The sequence below is a fragment of the Oncorhynchus tshawytscha genome, linkage group LG12 (genome assembly GCF_018296145.1).
Source record: "Oncorhynchus tshawytscha isolate Ot180627B linkage group LG12, Otsh_v2.0, whole genome shotgun sequence".
In the NCBI taxonomy this organism is placed as follows: Eukaryota; Metazoa; Chordata; class Actinopteri; order Salmoniformes; family Salmonidae; genus Oncorhynchus; species Oncorhynchus tshawytscha.
In genome coordinates, this window is record NC_056440.1 from 55,254,908 (window position 1) to 55,274,765 (window position 19,858).

At 43.5% G+C, this 19,858-nt stretch overlaps 2 protein-coding genes across 3 annotated transcripts; both read left to right on the top strand.

The window, feature by feature from the left end:
- Positions 1-1,123: 1,123 nt before the first annotated feature.
- Positions 1,124-13,074, top strand: LOC112232287 (transcription factor E2F8). Of its 2 annotated transcripts, none has more exons than XM_024399210.2 (14): positions 1,124-1,481; positions 2,557-2,632; positions 2,841-3,089; positions 3,203-3,356; positions 3,619-3,933; positions 4,139-4,300; positions 4,531-4,668; positions 4,945-5,139; positions 5,245-5,332; positions 5,464-5,968; positions 6,130-6,399; positions 10,939-11,065; positions 11,212-11,546; positions 11,788-13,074. In XM_024399210.2, the coding sequence occupies exons 2-14, from the start codon at positions 2,564-2,566 to the stop codon at positions 11,959-11,961; spliced, it is 2,781 nt and encodes a 926-aa protein (XP_024254978.1). In that variant the 5' UTR covers positions 1,124-1,481; positions 2,557-2,563; the 3' UTR covers positions 11,962-13,074. The 2 variants fall into 2 exon arrangements, with proteins under 2 accessions (XP_024254978.1, XP_024254979.1); XM_024399211.2 differs by lacking the exon at positions 1,124-1,481 and adding an exon at positions 1,884-2,303.
- A 473-nt stretch (positions 13,075-13,547) lies between these two features.
- csrp3 (cysteine and glycine-rich protein 3 (cardiac LIM protein)) lies at positions 13,548-18,364 on the top strand. The gene is made up of 6 exons (XM_024399209.2): positions 13,548-13,646; positions 14,658-14,789; positions 16,660-16,831; positions 17,277-17,406; positions 17,508-17,601; positions 18,188-18,364. The coding sequence occupies exons 2-6, from the start codon at positions 14,678-14,680 to the stop codon at positions 18,259-18,261; spliced, it is 582 nt and encodes a 193-aa protein (XP_024254977.1). The 5' UTR covers positions 13,548-13,646; positions 14,658-14,677; the 3' UTR covers positions 18,262-18,364.
- Positions 18,365-19,858: the final 1,494 nt, after the last annotated feature.

Sequence of the window (19,858 nt, forward strand, 5' to 3'; positions counted from 1 at the left end):
AAGAGGCAATGTGGATGATGGTATATCACCCTGCAGACATTCCGATAAGGCAGGTGCTGCATTTCCTTTGCTCTGATATGGGGTCGCTCACCAAAATTAAAGGTGGAAAATAAACTATGGAAAGCTTTTGAAATAGACGTAACCTAACTTAAAATCATAATAAATAGAGTGAATTTAAGTAAAGGGTGGGAAGTAGCTACTCACCCAACACATCAGCAGCAGCAACGAATGTAACGTTTCCCTTCAAGGACGAAATGCTCCCTACAGCACATCGCTCGCTTAACGTTACCTTCCCTTTTTTCCTTTTTCCTTCTTGAACAGCCAGTGCCTGCTTCGCTTTCCTCAGCAAGGTCCCACTCTCTCCTCGATCGATAACATCACGTCACTGACGAGTGCGCCTAATGCGCCCAGCGTTTTCTCCACCAGCTCCCCTGCTCCATCCGTTTCCATGGATACTCACAAAAATAATGATTTTGGGGCCATCTAGCGACATTGTATCGAATGTCTCATGCCTAGAGCAAATATGTGCAAAGTCGACACACAAAATAAAACACCAATCCCAATGAATCGTTCAAAATGACATTGTTGAAATAAGTTTGAGTATTTTGTGGAGATATATGTATGGTACACTTTTACCTGTATTTCATTCATGTTTATCTCCAACAAATTGAAACAGCGTGTTACCGTCTGTGCTAGTATGCATGTAGTTTGCACGATACGGTAAGATTTTACAGAATGGCTACACCGATATGGTTACTAGAAACGGTGGACCTATTATACACGTTTATGGGGGTACTTTATATCAGAGGAGGTTGGTGGCAGCAGCTATAGAAGGAAGGACTCATTATAATGGCTGGAATGGACTTTAGAACGGAGTCAAACGTGGTTTCCATATGTCTGAAGTGTTCAACTAAGTTCCAGAAAAACTTTCTATTATAATGAGCCTGTCCTGCAAAATAGCTCCTCCCAACAGCCACCTCTGCTGTATAGTCGTTTTTTCTTCTTCGCCAAAATTAGAGAAAAATCAACTATGGGAAGCTGTTGAAAAAAGATGTAGCCACATTTAACGTTAGCAAAATATTGCACCAAATGTAATTAGGTTTTTCTGGCAAGATATCAGGCACCCCCGCCTGTGAGTAGTTGCACAAGGAGGTTGGCTCTATCCGGTGGCGAAAGTGCTGAATGCGTGAAACTAGGCGGGACAAATGAAATGGTCCTGAAATAAACGTATTTTACTCACTTGGGTATAACTACAGGACAAAAGTCATTTTGTCTCTCGTTTTATACCTTTAGTGTGAATTAGCTGACCGCCTGGTTACGAATTTGCATGGGGACATTTACAACATTTCTAAATGGTTCCAGTTAATTAGGATTATTTTGTCAGCCAAGCACACTTTTATCACCGATGCCTTTAGCTGCTTGACTATTCAAGGGGATGCGAACAAGAATGAGAGGTGTACAAATGTAACCAGTGCTATAGGGTAAGTAACTACATATATTTGTGGTCTTCATTGTTCTTTATGGGACTGATCGCCAGTCAGATCTTCATCACCTTTAGCTAGATAGCTACTGTACTTTACACCATTTGTTGGGAATCATAGATAACCCACGCCTTACTGTACGTGGCTTGCTGGTCAGCTAGCTATTGCTATCCATATTGCATGGGATCTCATGGAAAATGTATGTGCATTTGTAGTTTCTATCATATTTAATACACCTCTTGTGAAGTATTAAGGCGCGTATGTGTCACTTGTAAGCTAGCAAAAAAAAGTAGTGGTTTTTGAAGACGTAGCTAGCGAGCCAGCTAATTAGAAACCGGTGCGGTGGTGACATTAACCCGCGCAATAGCTCATTAGTTGGCTAACAAACGAGTTGGAAAGCGATACAATTGTATTCCGCCAGCCTTTATTAACTTATAACGCAAAGAGAAAAAATACACTCGTTTATTCATGCGGGCTTGCTTTTGTGCAGTAGAAGTTATGTCAAATATCACAAGTTATCCGTGCGTTTCACATTTCAATGTTCCGGGTTGTGTCATTTGGAATGTGTCTGGAACTTCCGCGCCAAGATTTTTTTTATTTTAAATTTACCTGCGCGGGACGGTCCGAATTTCCTTGAGGTCATCTCCCGCTTCATTCTTACTGGTTGCTTGTTGCAAATAGGCGTGTTCGTTGAAACCGTTTCGCTTGCTCATTCGATAGGGTCCATGTCATTTACCGCCAAGCATTAACTGTGATATTTTTGGTTCGATTCGATTTTTAAGATTCGTGTAGGTAGTCGAAGAAGAAGAACGGTATTATTTGGTAAATGTGATTTTTGAATTAGAGGCGTAGCTGCTAGCTATATCATTAGTGTATGTTAACGCCGAATACATGTAATGCGGTTAAGAAACGGGAACTAAAACCTAGAACATTTTGTGAAACTTAGATTTAAGTGAATCAAATGCATTGATCCGCTTGCTAATGTTAACTGTTATTAGTCTAACTAGCTAGACACTGCTTTTTTGTTGTTGTTAGCCAATATCAGTCTTACATCCTGTGTTTGATTGAAATTTAGGTGGAAAATGTCGAGCACTTTACCCGAATCACAGAATCTGAGCCATAAAACACAAACCACCACCTCTAATCACAAGGTTAGTAATTGCTAGCTAACTTACATGTTTCTGTTGTTTAAAAAAAAACATATCCAGGTTACTATCTTAGTGTTTATATAGTAGTTCGTGTGCTGTATAGCAGATTCTGTTTAAGGTATGTTCAAGGGCATTTGACTGACTGTTACATAGACTAACTCTCACCATGACATCCTTAAATACTCTGCTATTTAATTACTTTGTCCAACAGGGTAATGTCTTTGCAGAGCCACAAGCACTGACAACAACACCAAGGAAAGTATCTACCCAAGGCACTGTGCTAACAGAGATTCAATCCAACATGGGACCCCTTACGACCCCAACTAAAGGAAAGGAAACTGGACCTAGTGAGCCTTGGACTCCAACCTCCAATTTGAAAATGCTGATCAGCGCTGCCAGCCCTGAGATCAGGAACAGAGAGAAAGAGCTGTGTATGGACCCTGAGGGAGGGGATGCCATGGTAAAATAATACACACTCACTTACACACACACACACACACATGAATGAGTCTGCAGCTAAGACCTTAGAAATTTATTGATTGCCTGTTTGATCTATTTCCTTTTCACCCATAGGACCCTGAGCTTGGAGAGGAAGGGGAGAAACAAATCAGCAGAAAAGAGAAGAGTCTTGGTTTGCTCTGTCACAAGTTCCTTGCCCGCTACCCCGATTACCCCAACCCTGCACTCAACAACGACATCAGTCTGGATGATGTTGCTGCAGAGCTTAGTACGTCCTGTTTTACTTCTCTCTCTCCATTGTCTTTAATTCCCATTTCATTTTTTTCTCAGAATAGTCGAGTTATATTACCCTTACATTTTCAAATGTAGTTTTTTGAAGAATGCAATAACTACAGCATGTATTCCCTAAGCTTAGGCCTATATGCTGATGTTGTAAATAAGCAGTTACAAACTATAGACAGGCCGTATACAAACAAGACCACTTTACTCCTGTTTATTCAACTCGCATTCACTCTTCTCTGTCCGAACAGACGTGGAGCGCAGGCGCATCTATGACATCATGAATGTGCTGGAGAGCCTGCACATTGTCAGCCGGCTAGCAAAGAATCGCTACACATGGCACGGACGCGCTAACCTGCCACAGACCCTGGCCAAGTTGCGGCAGGTGGGCGAGGAGCACCGCTACGGGCAACAGATGCAGCAGATCCGCCAGCGCAGCCTGGAAAGGGAGTTTGACTCAGACGGCGACGAGAAGGAGAATGAGGAGGTGGGGGAAGTGGAGGGAGGAGGAGGGGGCCAGAAGGAGATGTTCTTTGTGGAGCTTCCTGGGATGGAGTTTAAAGCAGGTGAGAGGCCAGGTTGAACCTGGTTTGATTACGAGCTATTAATACAATCGTTCGTAATATGTAGCATGATTGGTCCTGTACTGCAAGGCTTTTGTAGAAGAAAAGGTTTTCCCTGTAGATATTTCTTGTTTTAGTGGGCTGAACGGAGTGACCATGGTCTTGGCTATATAATAACCTTGCTATTATTCACCTGTGTTCTCTCCAGCCTCAGTGAACAGCAGGAAGGACAAGTCTCTGAGGGTGATGAGCCAGAAGTTTGTCATGTTGTTCCTGGTGTCCACGCCTCGGGTGGTCAGTTTGGAGGTGGCTGCTAGGATCCTCATTGGAGAGGACCAGGTGGCTGATCAGGACAAGGGCAAGTTCAAGAGTGAGTGTTGAGTCCATGTGGGCAAAGCAGTCCTTCACGCCTCTGGCACATCCTGTGTTCTTTCAGCACGTTTCTAGCTTGGACACACAAGCTTTATGGTTAAAAGTTGAGTGTGTAGTTGGTGCAATAAGTATGATTCTGCACACCGAGATGCTTCAACCAAGTGTGTTAAGACCGTACGGTCTTTATCTGGTGATGAGTCTAATGTTTGAATGTGTGTGTGTTTGCAGCTAAGGTCCGCAGGCTGTATGATATAGCCAACGTGCTGCGGAGCCTGAAGCTGATAGAGAAGGTCCACGTGACAGAGGAAAGAGGGAGGAAGCCAGCCTTTGAATGGACCGGCCCTGAGGACTTCCCCAGTGTGAAGGGTAAGTACTTATCAGAACACAGTCTTCCCAATAATACTTCACTTGAAGTGTTACCCTACATAATAACTCTATCACAAGGCTTTTTATAGGCATCACATGTCCTTGATTTCTACATTATATAGAAGTACCCTGTGCCATTGAAGCTATGCTGAACCTTTGCTATACAACCTAGTGGTTTATATGAGCTTTAAATCAGAACCATTTAATCTGTAATGGTGTCCAACCTGCCTCAGTTCACCAGACTAAATCTTGTCTATTGTTTCAATTCAAACATAGAGACCGCTGCCACTACAGCCACTGCCAAGAGGACACTTGAGTCTCGTACCTCCATAGACAACTGTGCCAAAAATCTCTTTTCCTCTCCGGGGAGCAAACACAGCTTCACCCGCCACCCCTCCCTCATCAAACTGGCCAAGAGCATCCAGGAAGACCGACGCAAGATCAACTCGGCCCCCACCAGCCCTGTCAAGAGTAAGTCCTGGGAGATATCTAGACATTAGAGTCTGGGAGATGTAGTGTTCAGATGTTTTTAAGTGAGAGTTGGGTGTCTAGATTAGCTTCTGTTTTTCTTTTCAGATGATTCCTCGAGCAGCGAGTTCTTTCCCACCAAAATGGCCCAACTAGCGGCAATCTGTAAGATCCAGCTTGACCAGCAATCAAACAAGTAAGTGCTGCCTGATTCTCATTGCAGTATCGTATCCTTTAGTCTTCTAAATAAACCAGAAGTATTCTACATTTCCTTGTTAACATCAACTCAGACCGTCAGATGTTACAATGAGTCTTGTCTTGTTCCAGGGTTGTTGACAGGACACCTAAGCCTGCAGTTACTGTGACTGAGACAGTGCCAGATCATGAACAGAAAGCTTCTAAAAATCCAGGAGCTCCCCAGCCACCAGTATTAACACCCACAGAACCCCGTGCCATCACTGTCCACCTCACCCCACAGGCACAGTTCACCCCCCAACCTACTGGGGCAATGTCCTTCCACCCTGCCCAGTGTTCACCCCTCATCCCTGTGCTGCTGCCCCAACTCCAGGGAGGTGGACCCTACGCCATCTACATGCACCACTCCTTCAGGCCACACCCCCTAACCAGGCCTCAGCCAACCAGCCTCGCTGTGCGCTCCATGACCTTCGAGGATAAGACGGGGCGGAGCCCGAGTGATGCCACAGTGCACAGCCACTCGCCTGCTACGAACAACCTGCCAACCAGCAGCCCCTCGGTACTAAAACGTGTGTGTTCAAAGAGACCCTCTGAGGAAAGCCCCTCCAAGGCCAAGAAGATTGACCCCAGCACCAGGGTAAGACCTGTTCTTTACACTGTACCTACTTTGACCAGAATGTGAGGTGACATGTCACTAGCAGAGAACTTTGGCAATGTCATACAAATAAAGAAGCATGTTAAATAGTAATAGCAACGGTCATACGAAGCTAACCCACCTCTTTCTCTCCTCTCCTCCAGGACACGTCTCCTAAGCTGTGTGAGATCCTCCAGGCTCGTCTGAAGGCGCGTCGCGGGGAACTCCTCTCCAACCGTCCCTCGCCCCGAGCCCTCCACCTGGACCCTGAGTTTGTCAACACACCTGGGAGCTCCGTGGCCGCCGCAGCCAATCAGACACTGGAGCAGAACCTGGAGACCTTCCTGGGGGAGAAGGTCGCGACCTCAGACAGCGAGGCAGGGCTCACGCCGATCAGAGCTGTTCCACTGACCCCCCACCACCTACACACAGAGGTAAACACACAAGACACACACACACATAGCTAAAAGACCGATACTGGTGTTAACCGAAAACACTTGGCTTTAGATGCTGTGTGTGAATAGTATCTTTGGATGATGTGTACGGATGTGCATCTTTCCCTTTCAAGAAGATTGGATAGGTATCCAGATATATGGGCTCTAAACAGGACAGATACGTTTTAGTTTGAAATGATTCTGTGCGATTCGGTTTGATTAGGGAACAAACCAATGCGATACGATTCTGTTTGATTAGGGAACGAATCGATGCGATACGATTCGGTTTGATTAGGGAATGATTCTATGCACAACCTTTTGTTGCATGAACACATTCATATAATAAAAAAATATACACTGCTCAAAAAAATAAAGGGAACACTTACATTGTGTTGTTTAACTCCAAGTCCATCACACTTCTGTGAAATCAAACTGTCCACTTAGGAAGCAACACTGATTGACAATACATTTCACATGCTGTTGTGCAAATGGAATAGACAACAGGTGGAAATTATAGGCAATTAGCAAGACACCCCCAATAAAGGAGTGGTTCTGCAGGTGGTGACCACAGACCACTTCTCAGTTCCTATGCTTCCTGGCTGATGTTTTGGTCACTTTTGAATGCTGGCGGTGCTTTCACTCTAGTGGTAGCATGAGACAGAGTCTACAACCCACACAAGTGGCTCAGGTAGTGCAGCTCATCCAGGATGGTACATCAATGCGAGCTGTGGCAAGAAGGTTTGCTGTGTCTGTCAGCGTAGTGTCCAGAGCATGGAGGTGGTACCAGGAGACAGGCCAGTAGATCAGAAGACGTGGAGGAGGCCGTAGGAGGGCAACAACCCAGCAGCAGGACCGCTACCTCCGCCTTTGTGCAAGGAGGAGCACTGCCAGAGCCCTGCAAAATGACCTCCAGCAGGCCACAAATGTGCATGTGTCTGCTCAAACGGTCAGAAACAGACATCATGAGGGTGGTATGAGGGACCGACGTCCACAGGTGGGGGTTGTGTTTATAGCCCAACACCGTGCAGGACGTTTGGCATTTGCCAGAGAACACCAAGATTGGCAAATTTGCCACTGGCGCCCCTGTGCTCTTTCACAGATGAAAGCAGGTTCACAATGAGCACATGTGACAGATTCTGGAGACGCCGTGGAGAACGTTCTGCTGCCTGCAACATCCTCCAGCATGACCGGTTTGGCGGTGGGTCAGTCATGTTGTGGTGTGGCATTTCTTTGGGGGGGCCGTACAGCCCTCCATGTGCTCTCCAGAGGTAGCCTGACTGCCATTAGGTACCGAGATGAGATCCTCAGACCCCTTGTGAGACCATATGCTAGTGCAGTTGGCCCTGGGTTCCTCCTAATGCAAGACATTGATAGACTTCATGTGGCTGGAGTGTGTCAGCAGTTCCTGCAAGAGGAAGGCATTGATGCTATGGACTGGCCCGCCTGTTCCCCAGACCTGAATCCAATTGAGCACATCTGGGACATCATGTCTCACTCCATCCACCAACGCCACATTGCACCACAGACTGTCCAGGAGTTGGCGGATGCTTTAGTCCAGGTCTGGGAGGAGATCCCTCAGGAGACCATCCACCATCTCATCAGGAATATATCCAGGCGTTGTAGTGAGGTCATACAGGCACATGGAGACCACACACACTACTGAGCCTCATTTTGACTTGTTTTAAGGACATTACATCAAAGTTGGATCAGCCTGTAGTGTGGTTTTCCACTTTAATTTTGAGTATGACTCCAAATCCAGACCTCCATGGGTTGATAAACTTGATTTCCATTGATAATTTTTGTGTGATTTTGTTGTCAGCACATTCAACTATGTAAAGAAAAAGTATTTAATAAGAATATTTCATTCAGATCTAGGATGTGTTATTTTAGTGTTCCCTTTATTTTTTGAACAGTGTATATATTTGTCACCTGCGCCGAGTATACCGGGTGTAGTCTTTACCGTGAAATGCTTGCTTACGAGCCCTTCCCAACGATGCAAAGTTTAAAACTAGTAACACGAGAAATAAAATGCACAAGAATGAAGCTATACAGAGGGTGCAGGGGTAAGAGTGCAATGTGCAGGGGTAAGAGGTAATTGAGATATATGTACATGAAGGCAGGGTAAAGTGACTAGGCATCAGGATAGATAATAATAAGAGTAAAATGAAGAACAGAGTAGCAGCAGAATATAATGTGTGTGTGTGTGTCGGTTTTGTGTTTCAGTGCAGTGTGTGTGTGTGTGTGTGTGTGTGTGTGTATATAGGCTAGTGTGTACAGTTGAAGTCAGAAGTTTACATACACTTAGGTTGGAGTCATTAACTTGTTTTTCAACCTCTCCACAAATTTCTTGTTAACAAACTATAGTTTTGGCAAGTCGGTTAGGACATCTACTTTGCGCATGACACAAGTCATTTTTCCAACAATTGTTTACAGACAGATTATTTCACTTATAATTCACTGTATCACAATTCCAGTGGGTCAGAAGTTTACATACACTAAGTTGACTGTGCCTTTAAACAGCTTGAAAAATTCCAGAAAATTATGTCATGGCTTTAGAAGCTTCTGATAGGCTAGTTGACATCATTTGAGCCAATTGGAGGTGTACCTGTGAATGTATTTCAAGGCCTACCTTCAAACTCAGTGCCCCTTTGCTTGACATCATGGGAAAATCAAAATAAATCAGCCAAGATCTCAGAAAAGAAAATGTAGACCTCCACAAGTCTGGTTCATCCTTGGAAGAAATTTCCAAACGCCTGAAGGTCCCACGTTCATCTCTACAAACAATAGTATGCAAGTATAAACACCATGGGACCACGCAGCTGTCATACTGCTCAGGAAAGAGACGTGTTCTGTCTCTTAGAGATGAATGAACATTGGTGCGAAAAGTGCAAATCAATCCCAGAACAACAGCAAAGGACCTCTTGAAAATGCTGGAGTAAATGGGTACAAAAGTATCTATATCCATAATAAAACGAGTCCTATATCGACAAAGCTGAAAGGCCGCTCAGTAAGGAAGAAGCCACTGCTCCAAAACCGCCATAAAAAAGACAGACTATGGTTTGCCACTGCACATGGGGACAAAGATTGTACTTTTTGGAGAAATGTCCTCTGGTCTGATGAAAAAAAATTAGAACTGTTTGGACATAATGACCATCGTTATGTTTGGAGGAAAAAGGGGGAGGCTTGCAAGCTGAAAAACACCAATCCCAACCTTGAAGCACTGGGGTGGCAGCATCATGTTGTGGGGGTGCTTTGCTGCAGGAGGGACTGGTGCACTGCACAAAATAGATGGCATCATGAGGAATTGAAAATTGTGGATATTTTGAAGCAACCTTTCAAGACATCAGTCAGGAAGTTAAAGCTTGGTCGCAAATGGGTCTTCCAAATGGACAATTACCCCAAGCATACTTCCAAAGTTGTGAAAAAAATGGCTTAATGACAACAGTCAAGGTATTGGAGTGGCCATCACAAAGCCTTGACCTCAATCCTATAGAACATTTGTGGGCAGAACTGAAAAGGTGTGTGTGTGTGTGTGTGTGTGAGCAAGGATGCCTACAAACCTGACTCAGTTACACCAGCTCTGTCAGGCAGAATGGGCCAAAATTCACCCAACCTATTGTGGTTATCTTGTGGAAGGCTACCTAAAACGTTTGACCTAAGTTAAACAATGTAAAGGCAATACACTCAATTAGTATTTGGTAGCATGTAAACTTTTGACCCACTGGGAATGTGATGAAAGAAATAAAAGCTGAAATTAATAATTCTCTCTACTATTCTGACATTTCTCTTAAAATAAAGTGGTGAACCTAAGTCAGGGAATGTATCAATATATTGTTTACAAATTAGCTCTGACATAGCCATTGAATACATTTCACAACTTTGGAATGTATTTCACCGCCACGCAACTCTCTATTTGGAAGTTGTTCCTAATGTTTGGCATACTGATTGTTAAAAGCAAATCTTCCAAAAACTATTGCTGATGGTGAACCTGAATAATCCAAATTACATCTATTGTACTCCCCTTTCAGCAGGAAAAGCCAGGTGAGAGTTGTCTCTGGTAGTTTACTTTAATTCTAGTAAAACACTTTTCAACAGTGCACCGGTAACAATAACCTAGCAAATCACATAGGTTGTCAAAATCTTAATATCACGCAAGCCATTTTAGAATTTCAATGCTGAAGGTGCCACACAGATTTGCAAGTGACCCAGCACGTGAAGCACGTTTGACTAGGCTACTGATATTGCCTGGAGTTGTTCGGCATGCAAAATTACTTGTCGATCAATGACTGTCAGTTACATGCAGTTCAACACAAAAGAGAAGAAAGATTTTCGGGAGGTAGAAAGAGCCCCCAACAATTATGAACCAGTGATTTGTAACATTTCAATCGATTTTTCTGACCAATGCATGCTACATTTGGATCGGTTTGCGGTCTGTGTACCGACGCACGTTTATTCTTAAGCATTTGAATCTGGGACCGATGTATATCGGTGAATCGTTACATCCATAATGCTGTGTTAATGACTCTGTGTGTGTTCCAGACTCTGATCCCCACTGGCTACCTGATCCCCATCTCCCAGCAGTCCCCCTTCAGCTACAAAGACATCCACAACCCCGAGAGCAGCAAAGCCTCCACACCCACCTACATCTACCACACACCCACTGCAGGTATACACACCTTTAACATTTATTTGCAGTCCGTACACATGCTAACGCAAATTTGAACTACGTCTTTGAGTAAAGCATACTGTATCAGATGACTTAAATCTGTATCTTATGACTAATTAACATGTCTTCCCCTCTCTCTTTCCCAGGCTCTAGACTTCCCCCGACCCAGGAGTTGACCCCCACCAGCCTCTCCCTCCACAGGCCTCCCCCTGCCTCGCCCTTCTCTGCCCAGGGGCACCGCTTCCACAGCCCCAGCCCTGCCATTCTCAACTTTACCCTGCAGAACCTGGGCCTCATCCCTGGGCCTGGTTCTGTACCCGCTTGCAGCCCTGGCACTGTCCAAACCCCGGAGCACCCCAGCTCCGTGCCCCTGCCTCAGAGGGGCAGCATGGTCTTCGTTAAGCCCATGTCCCCCGTGCCAGTCCAACACCAGATGACCGGCCCAGACGGGCAACCACTCACGCTAATCAGCCTACAGCAGGTGAGCGGCATACTTTCATACATACATCCACACATACAGCATACATACACACACACACACAGCCTCAAACCCCAAGCTTAACACACATAGTCAGTCAAACCCCTCCCTAATTGATAATGGTGTGCTGCTGGTTCAGTGCTTGTGTAAATAGCCTCACTGATTATATAAACGAGGTGTGATGTTGATTGCAAACATCTGCTAACTGACTTCTCTGTCGTTGTCTATCTCTCCTCCTCTTCAGGTGACCACGCCCAAAGGGACGGCCCTCACCCAGCACAGTTTCTTCCACACCCCTGTCTCCCTCTCCCCGCTGGCTACCGTGGTAACCAGCAGCCACGGACACACGGCGCCGGCGGGCGCTAAAACCGTTTACATCCCTCAGAGGAAGCTGGAAGTCACCACTGAGGACACCTAAAGACTATGCTGCTACACAACGTGTGTCTGTCTGTCTGTCTGTGCATGTCTGCATGGTTTTCTATGGTCTGACTGTCATATTGTTAAGGCGTACTGTAGGTTGAGTGATTTTTATGTTTTAGGGTATGTGATGTCTCCAAATGATTTAATCCAAAACTAGTCCATGGGTTATTCCAGCGTTTCCCAAACTCGGCCTCAGGACCCCAAGGGGAGCGCGTTTTGGGTTTTGCACTACACAGCTGATTCCAATGATCAAAAGCTTGATGATTATTTGAATCGGCTGTGTAGTGCTAGGACAAAAACCAAAACGTGCTCCCTTTTAGGGTGCCGGTGGACCGAGTTTCGGAAGCCCTGGTTTATTCCATTTCTACAGGGGGAAGGACAAAGTATGTGAACTCTATGCAGAAACAGCTGCGTGTCACCGTCAGCTCCAAATATAACTGTGATGGAGAGACCAGCCATGGTAAATACTCTTAACCCTGGGGCTTTGAGACACAATATGCCGGATATTACTGTGTAATACTACAGCATACTTTTGATACTGGTTTATGTATGGATTTAAGATTAGGGATCACCAGTAGGTATTAAACTGGTGATGGGTGTTTTCTGTGTCTAAATACTAAATAGTGAAACGGTCTTGTCTTATTTTGGTTTTGAAGGGTTGTTTGCCAAAATCTAATATGCTGGCTGAGTATTTCAACATTTCTCAAAGAGAAGTTGTATTGAAGTCCCATTTACATCAACGTGCCATAGAGAAGAAGAACAACAACTTAACCTCCGTTCACCGGGATGACATTAATATGTGACAGCGGGACTTTAATGACTGAAAGATCATTTTCTTTTTGAAAAGTATTGTCGATGAACTGTTTTTGTATGTGTAAAATTGGCAAGAAAACAGTTTTGCACGTTGTACATGTTAATTAACTGTTACCCTTAAAAAGCTGGATTGTATGTGATTCAACTGTAAGGGGTGAATGTATGCGATGGCGTCCTACCTTAGGCAAATCACGTAATTGAAATTGAATCTTGATGTATAAGGAATGGACTTTAAGCATTACATTCAGCTCAGATGTCCTTGTATATAAAATGGTAAATAAACATATTTTTAAACCGGTCTCTGTTCATGTATTCTTTACTGTCTCCCTCGGTTGATGAATACATGGTCAACGATATGTTGGTGTCCTATAGCATTAGTCTAGAGTATGAATATGATCAAGGTGGTTTCATATCCAACAGTAAATACAGTACATGCCTTCAATTAAAAACACAAACCCATCTAGATCTATTTAGTTCTGTGTAGACACCCCTCTAAGATCATGTGCCATTCCAGTTGCCATCAGCCAGACAATTCCGCTCGGCTACTGTCACCCAGAAGTTTTGGGAAATCTCTTATCAATCATGCTTGTGTAAGACCAGGACAAATGGTGAAATCTCCAGGGCCTCAGCTCAGGGCCAGGGGTCTCTGTGGCCTGTGTTCGAGGTGGGGTGGGGGGGACTACTGTAGGTCTCGAGTGTTTGTCCTAAGTTATTTTAGGAGGATGTTTTAATTTGTGCGTCACCATGGGTGATGAGAGAGATGGGCTGTATTTAAGGACTCCCCTCGGTGGTGTTGGGGCGGTCGCACTCAAGATTTGAGACTGAACTGAGGGGGAAGAGATTGATGCTGATACATCCAGACTTGTGCAGGTATAGTAGTCAAGTGTTTATGATTTGTGAGAGACGTTTGATATTGATAAATGTAACCGCACACTGGTTGAATCAACGTTGTTTCCACGTCATTTCAATGAAATGACTTTGATCCAACGTGGAATAGAAATGTAATTGACTGGGACCGGCTGTATTTACAGTAAAACCGAGATCATATACTGGCCAGTGTCCAATTAGTGCCATACTTTTAGAATATTTGGTCCAAGGGTCCATTGATGAGACTGATGTTGAACTTGATCAAGCTATCTCTAAGTTGAATTGCATAAACATGATTTGAATTCATCCATCGCGACTCACTGGATGTTGGAAATTTCCGTGTGAGGTAAGTGTTAGTGACCAGGCTGCTTCAAGCGATCCAGGGTGGATACTGGCATGTGTTCTTCCATGGTCCAAATGGGCTCTATTCCTGGAGTCTTATCACCACATACCAGCCCTATGATGTGACGGACTACCTCTGAAATGAATGGGTGACAATAGAGGAGAGTCAGGACTGGCTGAGATACCTTATCTCTGCTAGAAGAACAGGCTTGACAACATCGCTGTCACTATACTACGATGGGTATCATCAAAGAGACTCCAAATGTAGACATTTACGTTTAAAAAAAAATCTATATATAATGTAGTCTGAACCTATTGCAACGCATGCATAACCGCAGGAATTAGGGCTGCTGAGGGTGCTGCAGCACCCCCTGATAAATCAGTATTAAAATAACATTATTTTAAAATAATATTTTGGGAAAAAATAATTTTCCACCAAATTAGTGCTTTAGGGCTTTACTACTCCTGAGTAGATAACAATTCTCATCAGCAGAGCGGGAAGACCTCCCCCACCCCGATGACAGCACGTCCACCCCTAAACATCTTCCCACATGTTTATTTATTGACCACTATATCATAAGTCAGAAATACACTGATGGTCTTGAGGCCACCCCAGAGTAGATTCAATCTGCAGCCATCTATTCCTCCATCTAAACACCCCTCTCGATGCAGACTCTCACCCCGAGACAAGGATGCCAAACTGGGGCGGCGGGGCCAAGTGTGCGGCCTGTGAAAAGACTGTGTACCACGCTGAGGAGATCCAATGCAACGGGAGGAGCTTCCACAAGACCTGCTTCATCTGCAGTGAGTTATCCTCAGTCACACGCCATGTAGGCCTAGACTGACAGAGAAGACAAACTGATGACACCAAGACTGGTAAAACTCTCCTTACTTATTCATAAAACCAGGATCTGCTTAAAGAGTCGTTCCATGTCATTTCAGCAACCCATGACACCTACCATCTCATATTGTTCTAAAATTGCTTCTGTAGTAGTTAGAAACAGGAAATATTGGCATCCCTGAAACATGTTGAAATTGTATTTTATCTCAGAGAAATTAAGGTAATTGATTGCTATCATTTAAAATTGCCAATTTGGGTGCAAACACAGGAATACAAAGTTGAGAAGATTTGGACAAGCTGGCTTTTGGCTTCTGTTTACAGTTCTACAGTGGCCATTGAAGTTAAGCATCGTATTGCAGTTCAGAAGACTAGCCCTGTCCCATCCTTCATTAGCACAAACAATAATCCTCTTCTTTTGTTTGGCTTTGAGGTTGTCTGTTTAATTCTGCCTGGTCAACCAAACAACCAGCAAACCCTTCACTCCGTAGGCAACCGTAATTAAAGCCAGCCAGTCTATCAGTGTTCTGGTGTTTTTAAGATGACTTTTTACCCTACGATTTGAGCCCTGAATCCGGACGCCTCTTACACAGAGAGCCTCTTAGCTTTTGCAGGTTGTATCTTAGCGATCACGGTAGCAGCAAAGAGAGGGGAGAGGTGGAGACCCTATCGGGGAACACAAAATGGACCACCTAAAATGCCCATCTCAAGTAGCGTGTTTCAATCTCACCTAATTACCCATGGATGGCTGGGGCTGGGCTTTGAACTGGGGGCTGCCAATAGCTAGATAGCACCACTGGGAGCACTAAAAGGCCTTTGTAATTATCTGCAATTGAGGAGGGATCTGCTTCTCCATCTGCTGGGGCTGGCAAATGGGAGAATCTGTTTGTCCACTACAAGCCTCTGCCCTACACAGTGGTGGAAAAACAACCCAATTGTCATACTTGAGTAAAAGTAAAGATACCTTAATAGAAAATGACTCAAGTAAAAGTCACCCAGTAAGATTCTACTTGAGTAAAAGTCTAAAAGGATTTGGTTTAAAATATACTTAAGTATCAAAAGTAAATGTCATTACTAAAAGTATAAATCCTTTCAAATTCCTTGTGTTAAGCAAACCAGACAGCAACATTTAAAAAAATATATTATTTAATAAAAAATAAAATAATAGCCAGAGGCACACCAACATTGCAACATAGTTTATAAATACACCAGATCAGAGGCAGTAGGGAAGACCAGGGATGTTCCGTTGATGTGTGTGAATTGGACCATTTTCCAGTCCTGCTAAGCATTCAAATGGAACGAGTACTTGTGGGTGTCAAGGAAAATGTATGAAGTAAAAACTACATTTAGGAATGTAGTACAGTAAAAGTGAAAGTTGTCAAAATGATAAATAGTAAAGATCCCCCTAAAGACTACTCAAGTAGTACTTGAAAGTATTTTTACTTAAGTACTTTGCACCACTGGTTCTACACAACCCCTCCAGACTGTAGTCTTCAGAAATAGACCCTGACCAGGGACAGCTGAAAGGGGTGTGTTGATTGACTTGGGTGGGACCATTGCTAGACCCCAGGCACATGCTTCTGTGTCCTATTAATATGAATAATGCCATTATCCACAGCCTGATATAGTTGCTTAATAGGTATCCGGGCATGAAAAAAATATATTTTGGTATTAAAATAAAGGAACAGAATACTTAAGTGTTTTTGCTGTCCAACCTGACAAAACTGACGAAAGTTTGTCCATAGCTGTCACGGCCACAACATTCTTTCTCCTGTTAACTGTGGTTAAGTATGGACAGTGAGTCAATGTGTTGGTTTGGTTTGCTCTTCACCCCAGTGGCCTGCAGGAAAGGACTGGACAGTACAACAGTCGCAGCGCATGAGTCAGAGATCTACTGCAAGTCCTGCTACGGCAAGAAGTATGGGCCAAAAGGCTACGGGTACGGCCAGGGAGCTGGAGCCCTAAGCTCAGACCCCCCTGGACAGAACCTGGACATGCAATCTCAAGAGTAGGTCCCTCTCGTTATTCTCTCTGACCCCCCCATCCCCATCTCTACCCTCTCTCTTTCACATCTGAACAACCAATTTCAGGACTTGACATAACTAATGTTGAATAGGTGACTTAATTAAAAACGCGGAGACGTCCAAGACACTGCTGTAGTTAAATATCAATGAAAACATACATCAGTCATATTTCCAGTATCAAAGAGACACACGAATGCAGCTTTCATAAAAAGCTTCCCAGACTTTAAATGTTACCAAGGAAACGAATACAGCTTTCATAAAAAGCTTCCCAGACTTTAAATGTTACCAAGGAAACGAATACAGCTTTCATAAAAAGCTTCCCAGACTTTTAAATGTTACCAAGGAAACATTTTAATTGTAAATATGGATGTTCACCTGTGTCTCTTCGGATATTTATTGTCATTTATTCTTTCCTCTTCATTAATGAAGCTCAAAGCCTCGCCCCACATCCACAAACTCCAACTCCAGTAAGTTTGCGCATAGGTTTGGAAGTTCAGATCGCTGCCAAAGATGTTCGAAGGCTGTCTACGCAGCAGAGAAGATCATGGGGGCAGGAAAGGTAAAAGTCCTCTATATAAGCCTTGCTTGCACTCTTTAGTCCACCACAATACAACGATCACCTAACTCTGATAGATGGGGTGTATGTGTGTCTTGTTGCAGCCTTGGCATAAAACCTGCTTCCGCTGTTTGCTGTGTGGGAAGAGCCTGGAGTCTACCACAGTGACAGACAAGGATGGGGAACTCTACTGTAAAGGTACATACACACAGGACCAAACAAGCTCCCACCATTTAAGCGCTGTAAAGACCACATAGCTAGCCTGCCATAGAGAGCTCCCTTTGATCAATGATATACAGTCAGGCTTCAGTAGAATCTAGTGGCTAAGATGAGGGAGCGAGAGCATGGCCTTATTTATTTTAATGAGTGTGGCCTTATTTATAGTAATGCATATTGGATGACTGTCCTTCATATTCCATTCACCCAGCTCAATGTAACATCGATATGTTTAGGCTACTACATGATGCTCAAATTTTCCTTATACCCATCATACAGTTGCTACAACCTGGCCTATGAATGAAAAAGTTTACAACGTAGGTGCACAGGTCAAGAGAAATTTGAGTAATCAAGGTGGCAGTCATTGACACATCAATACCGCCTTGCACACTCTTGCCTGCATCTAGCTGATCTAGGGTGTAATCATTAGACCAACAGTTACAAACAAGTTTCTTTTGGACAAATTCAGATATGCTTACAGAATCGGTAGAATGAATACACCCCTGATCTAACACAAACACAGGTCACTTTCATAGCAGCCACATACAAACAGCATTTGTCTTTGCAGTTTGCTACGCCAAGAACTTCGGGCCGAAAGGAAAAGGGCTGGGGAACATGGGAATGGTGGAAGATGGAGAATGAATTCCTTGTAATAGTTTGTGTGTATGTTAGTTTTCTTTTCTTCAAATATAGAGCATTTTGAGCACTTATTGAAAATGTGTGTTAATAAAACATTTCACCATGAGCTTGTATACCACATTTCTTAAAACCTCTTTCTCTTGCCTTACAATTATGTAAAAACACTTGACAATAGTAACTACATCACAGCATTTATCAACACAAACGATTGAGAGAGAAGTGATGTCTATCTAGCTTGTATCAAATGCACATCCCTTTCTTGTGTTCAAGGCAATGGATGAAACAGCACTGCTTCATTTGCATAAAAATGACATTGTTGATCTAAGTGTCATCATATCAAAGTGAGCTGTATGCCAAATAACCTGGACCATCACACAGACCTGGGTGCAATACAGACGGTCGACCTATGGATGGTGTATAGGATGGGTAGACCTCAAATGACATGAATCAATTATAACCAGATGCTCTTCAAAATATATTGAAACTGACACACAATAGAATATAAGCACACCTCAAAAGAAATAGGAGGCTTCGAGGCAAAAACATTAAGCGTCAAACAAAAGCCAACAAAATATTTAGCTAATAACATCGCTCCGCATTAAAAACAAATGAGCATGAAAACGAAAACAAAAGAGGGAAGGAAAACATAATTACGTCATATTTCTATTCTGTGTTAATGTGCTGCCTGGCGAAGACAGCTTCACCAACATGCCTCCAGCTGTTTTTTAAATTCATTATTAATAGGATTTCATCTGCGCTCATAAATACGCCCGTGTCATTTAAATTAACAAGGCAACGCTAATTACCAAACACATTTGCGTTAATCTATCCAAACTACTATGTCTTGGTGCCCAAGCGCAAGCTTTTTGTAATTAAAAGTACTTAAGCTGCAGGAGGCTGATGAGGGTGTGTGTACATGGATTTTTAAAAGATTTTTTTTATACCTGTAATGTATTTTTTGTTGTTGTGTTTATTATGGAACTCCATTAGCTACTCTACTCTTCCTGGGTCCAGGCAAAATTAAGGCAGTTATACATATTTTAAAAACATTACAATCATTACAGAAGTCACAACATATTAAGTGTGTGACCTCGAGCCCACATGCCACTACCACATATCTACAATGCAGAAATCCATGTGTACGTGTGTTATCATGCATGTGTATTTTGCGTATGTTATCATGTGTGTGTATGCATGTGTCTGTGCCTTTGTGTTACTTCAGTCCCCGCTGTTCCATAAGGTGTATTTTTACCTGCTTTGAAAATCTGATTCTAGTGCTTGCATCAGTTACCTGATGTGGAATAGAGTTCCATGTAGTTATGGCCCTATGTCGTACTGTGCGCCTCCCATAGTCTGTTCTGAACTTGGGGACTGTGAAGAGACTTCTGGTGGCATGTCTTGTTGGGTATGCAAAGGTGTCCGAGCTGTGTGCTAGTATTTTAAAACAGACAGCTCTGTACCTTCAGCTTGTCAATACCTCTTACAAAAAGAAGTAATGATGAAATCAATCTCTCTGCCATGAGATTGACATGCATGTCATTAATGTTAGCTCTCTGTGTACTTTTAAGGACCAGCAGTGATGCCCTGTTCTGAGCCAACT

Excerpts from the sequence above, each read along its gene's own strand:
- LOC112232287 (XM_024399210.2), top strand. The coding sequence starts at position 2,564 with ATGTCGAGCACTTTACCCGAATCACAGAATCTGAGCCATAAAACACAA. Across the intron at positions 3,090-3,202 it reads CTGAGGGAGGGGATGCCATG|GACCCTGAGCTTGGAGAGGA; the intron begins GTAAAATAATAC and ends TTTCACCCATAG. Across the intron at positions 5,969-6,129 it reads AGATTGACCCCAGCACCAGG|GACACGTCTCCTAAGCTGTG; the intron begins GTAAGACCTGTT and ends CCTCTCCTCCAG.
- csrp3 (XM_024399209.2), top strand. The coding sequence starts at position 14,678 with ATGCCAAACTGGGGCGGCGGGGCCAAGTGTGCGGCCTGTGAAAAGACT. Across the intron at positions 14,790-16,659 it reads CAAGACCTGCTTCATCTGCA|TGGCCTGCAGGAAAGGACTG; the intron begins GTGAGTTATCCT and ends TCTTCACCCCAG. Across the intron at positions 17,407-17,507 it reads AGATCATGGGGGCAGGAAAG|CCTTGGCATAAAACCTGCTT; the intron begins GTAAAAGTCCTC and ends GTCTTGTTGCAG.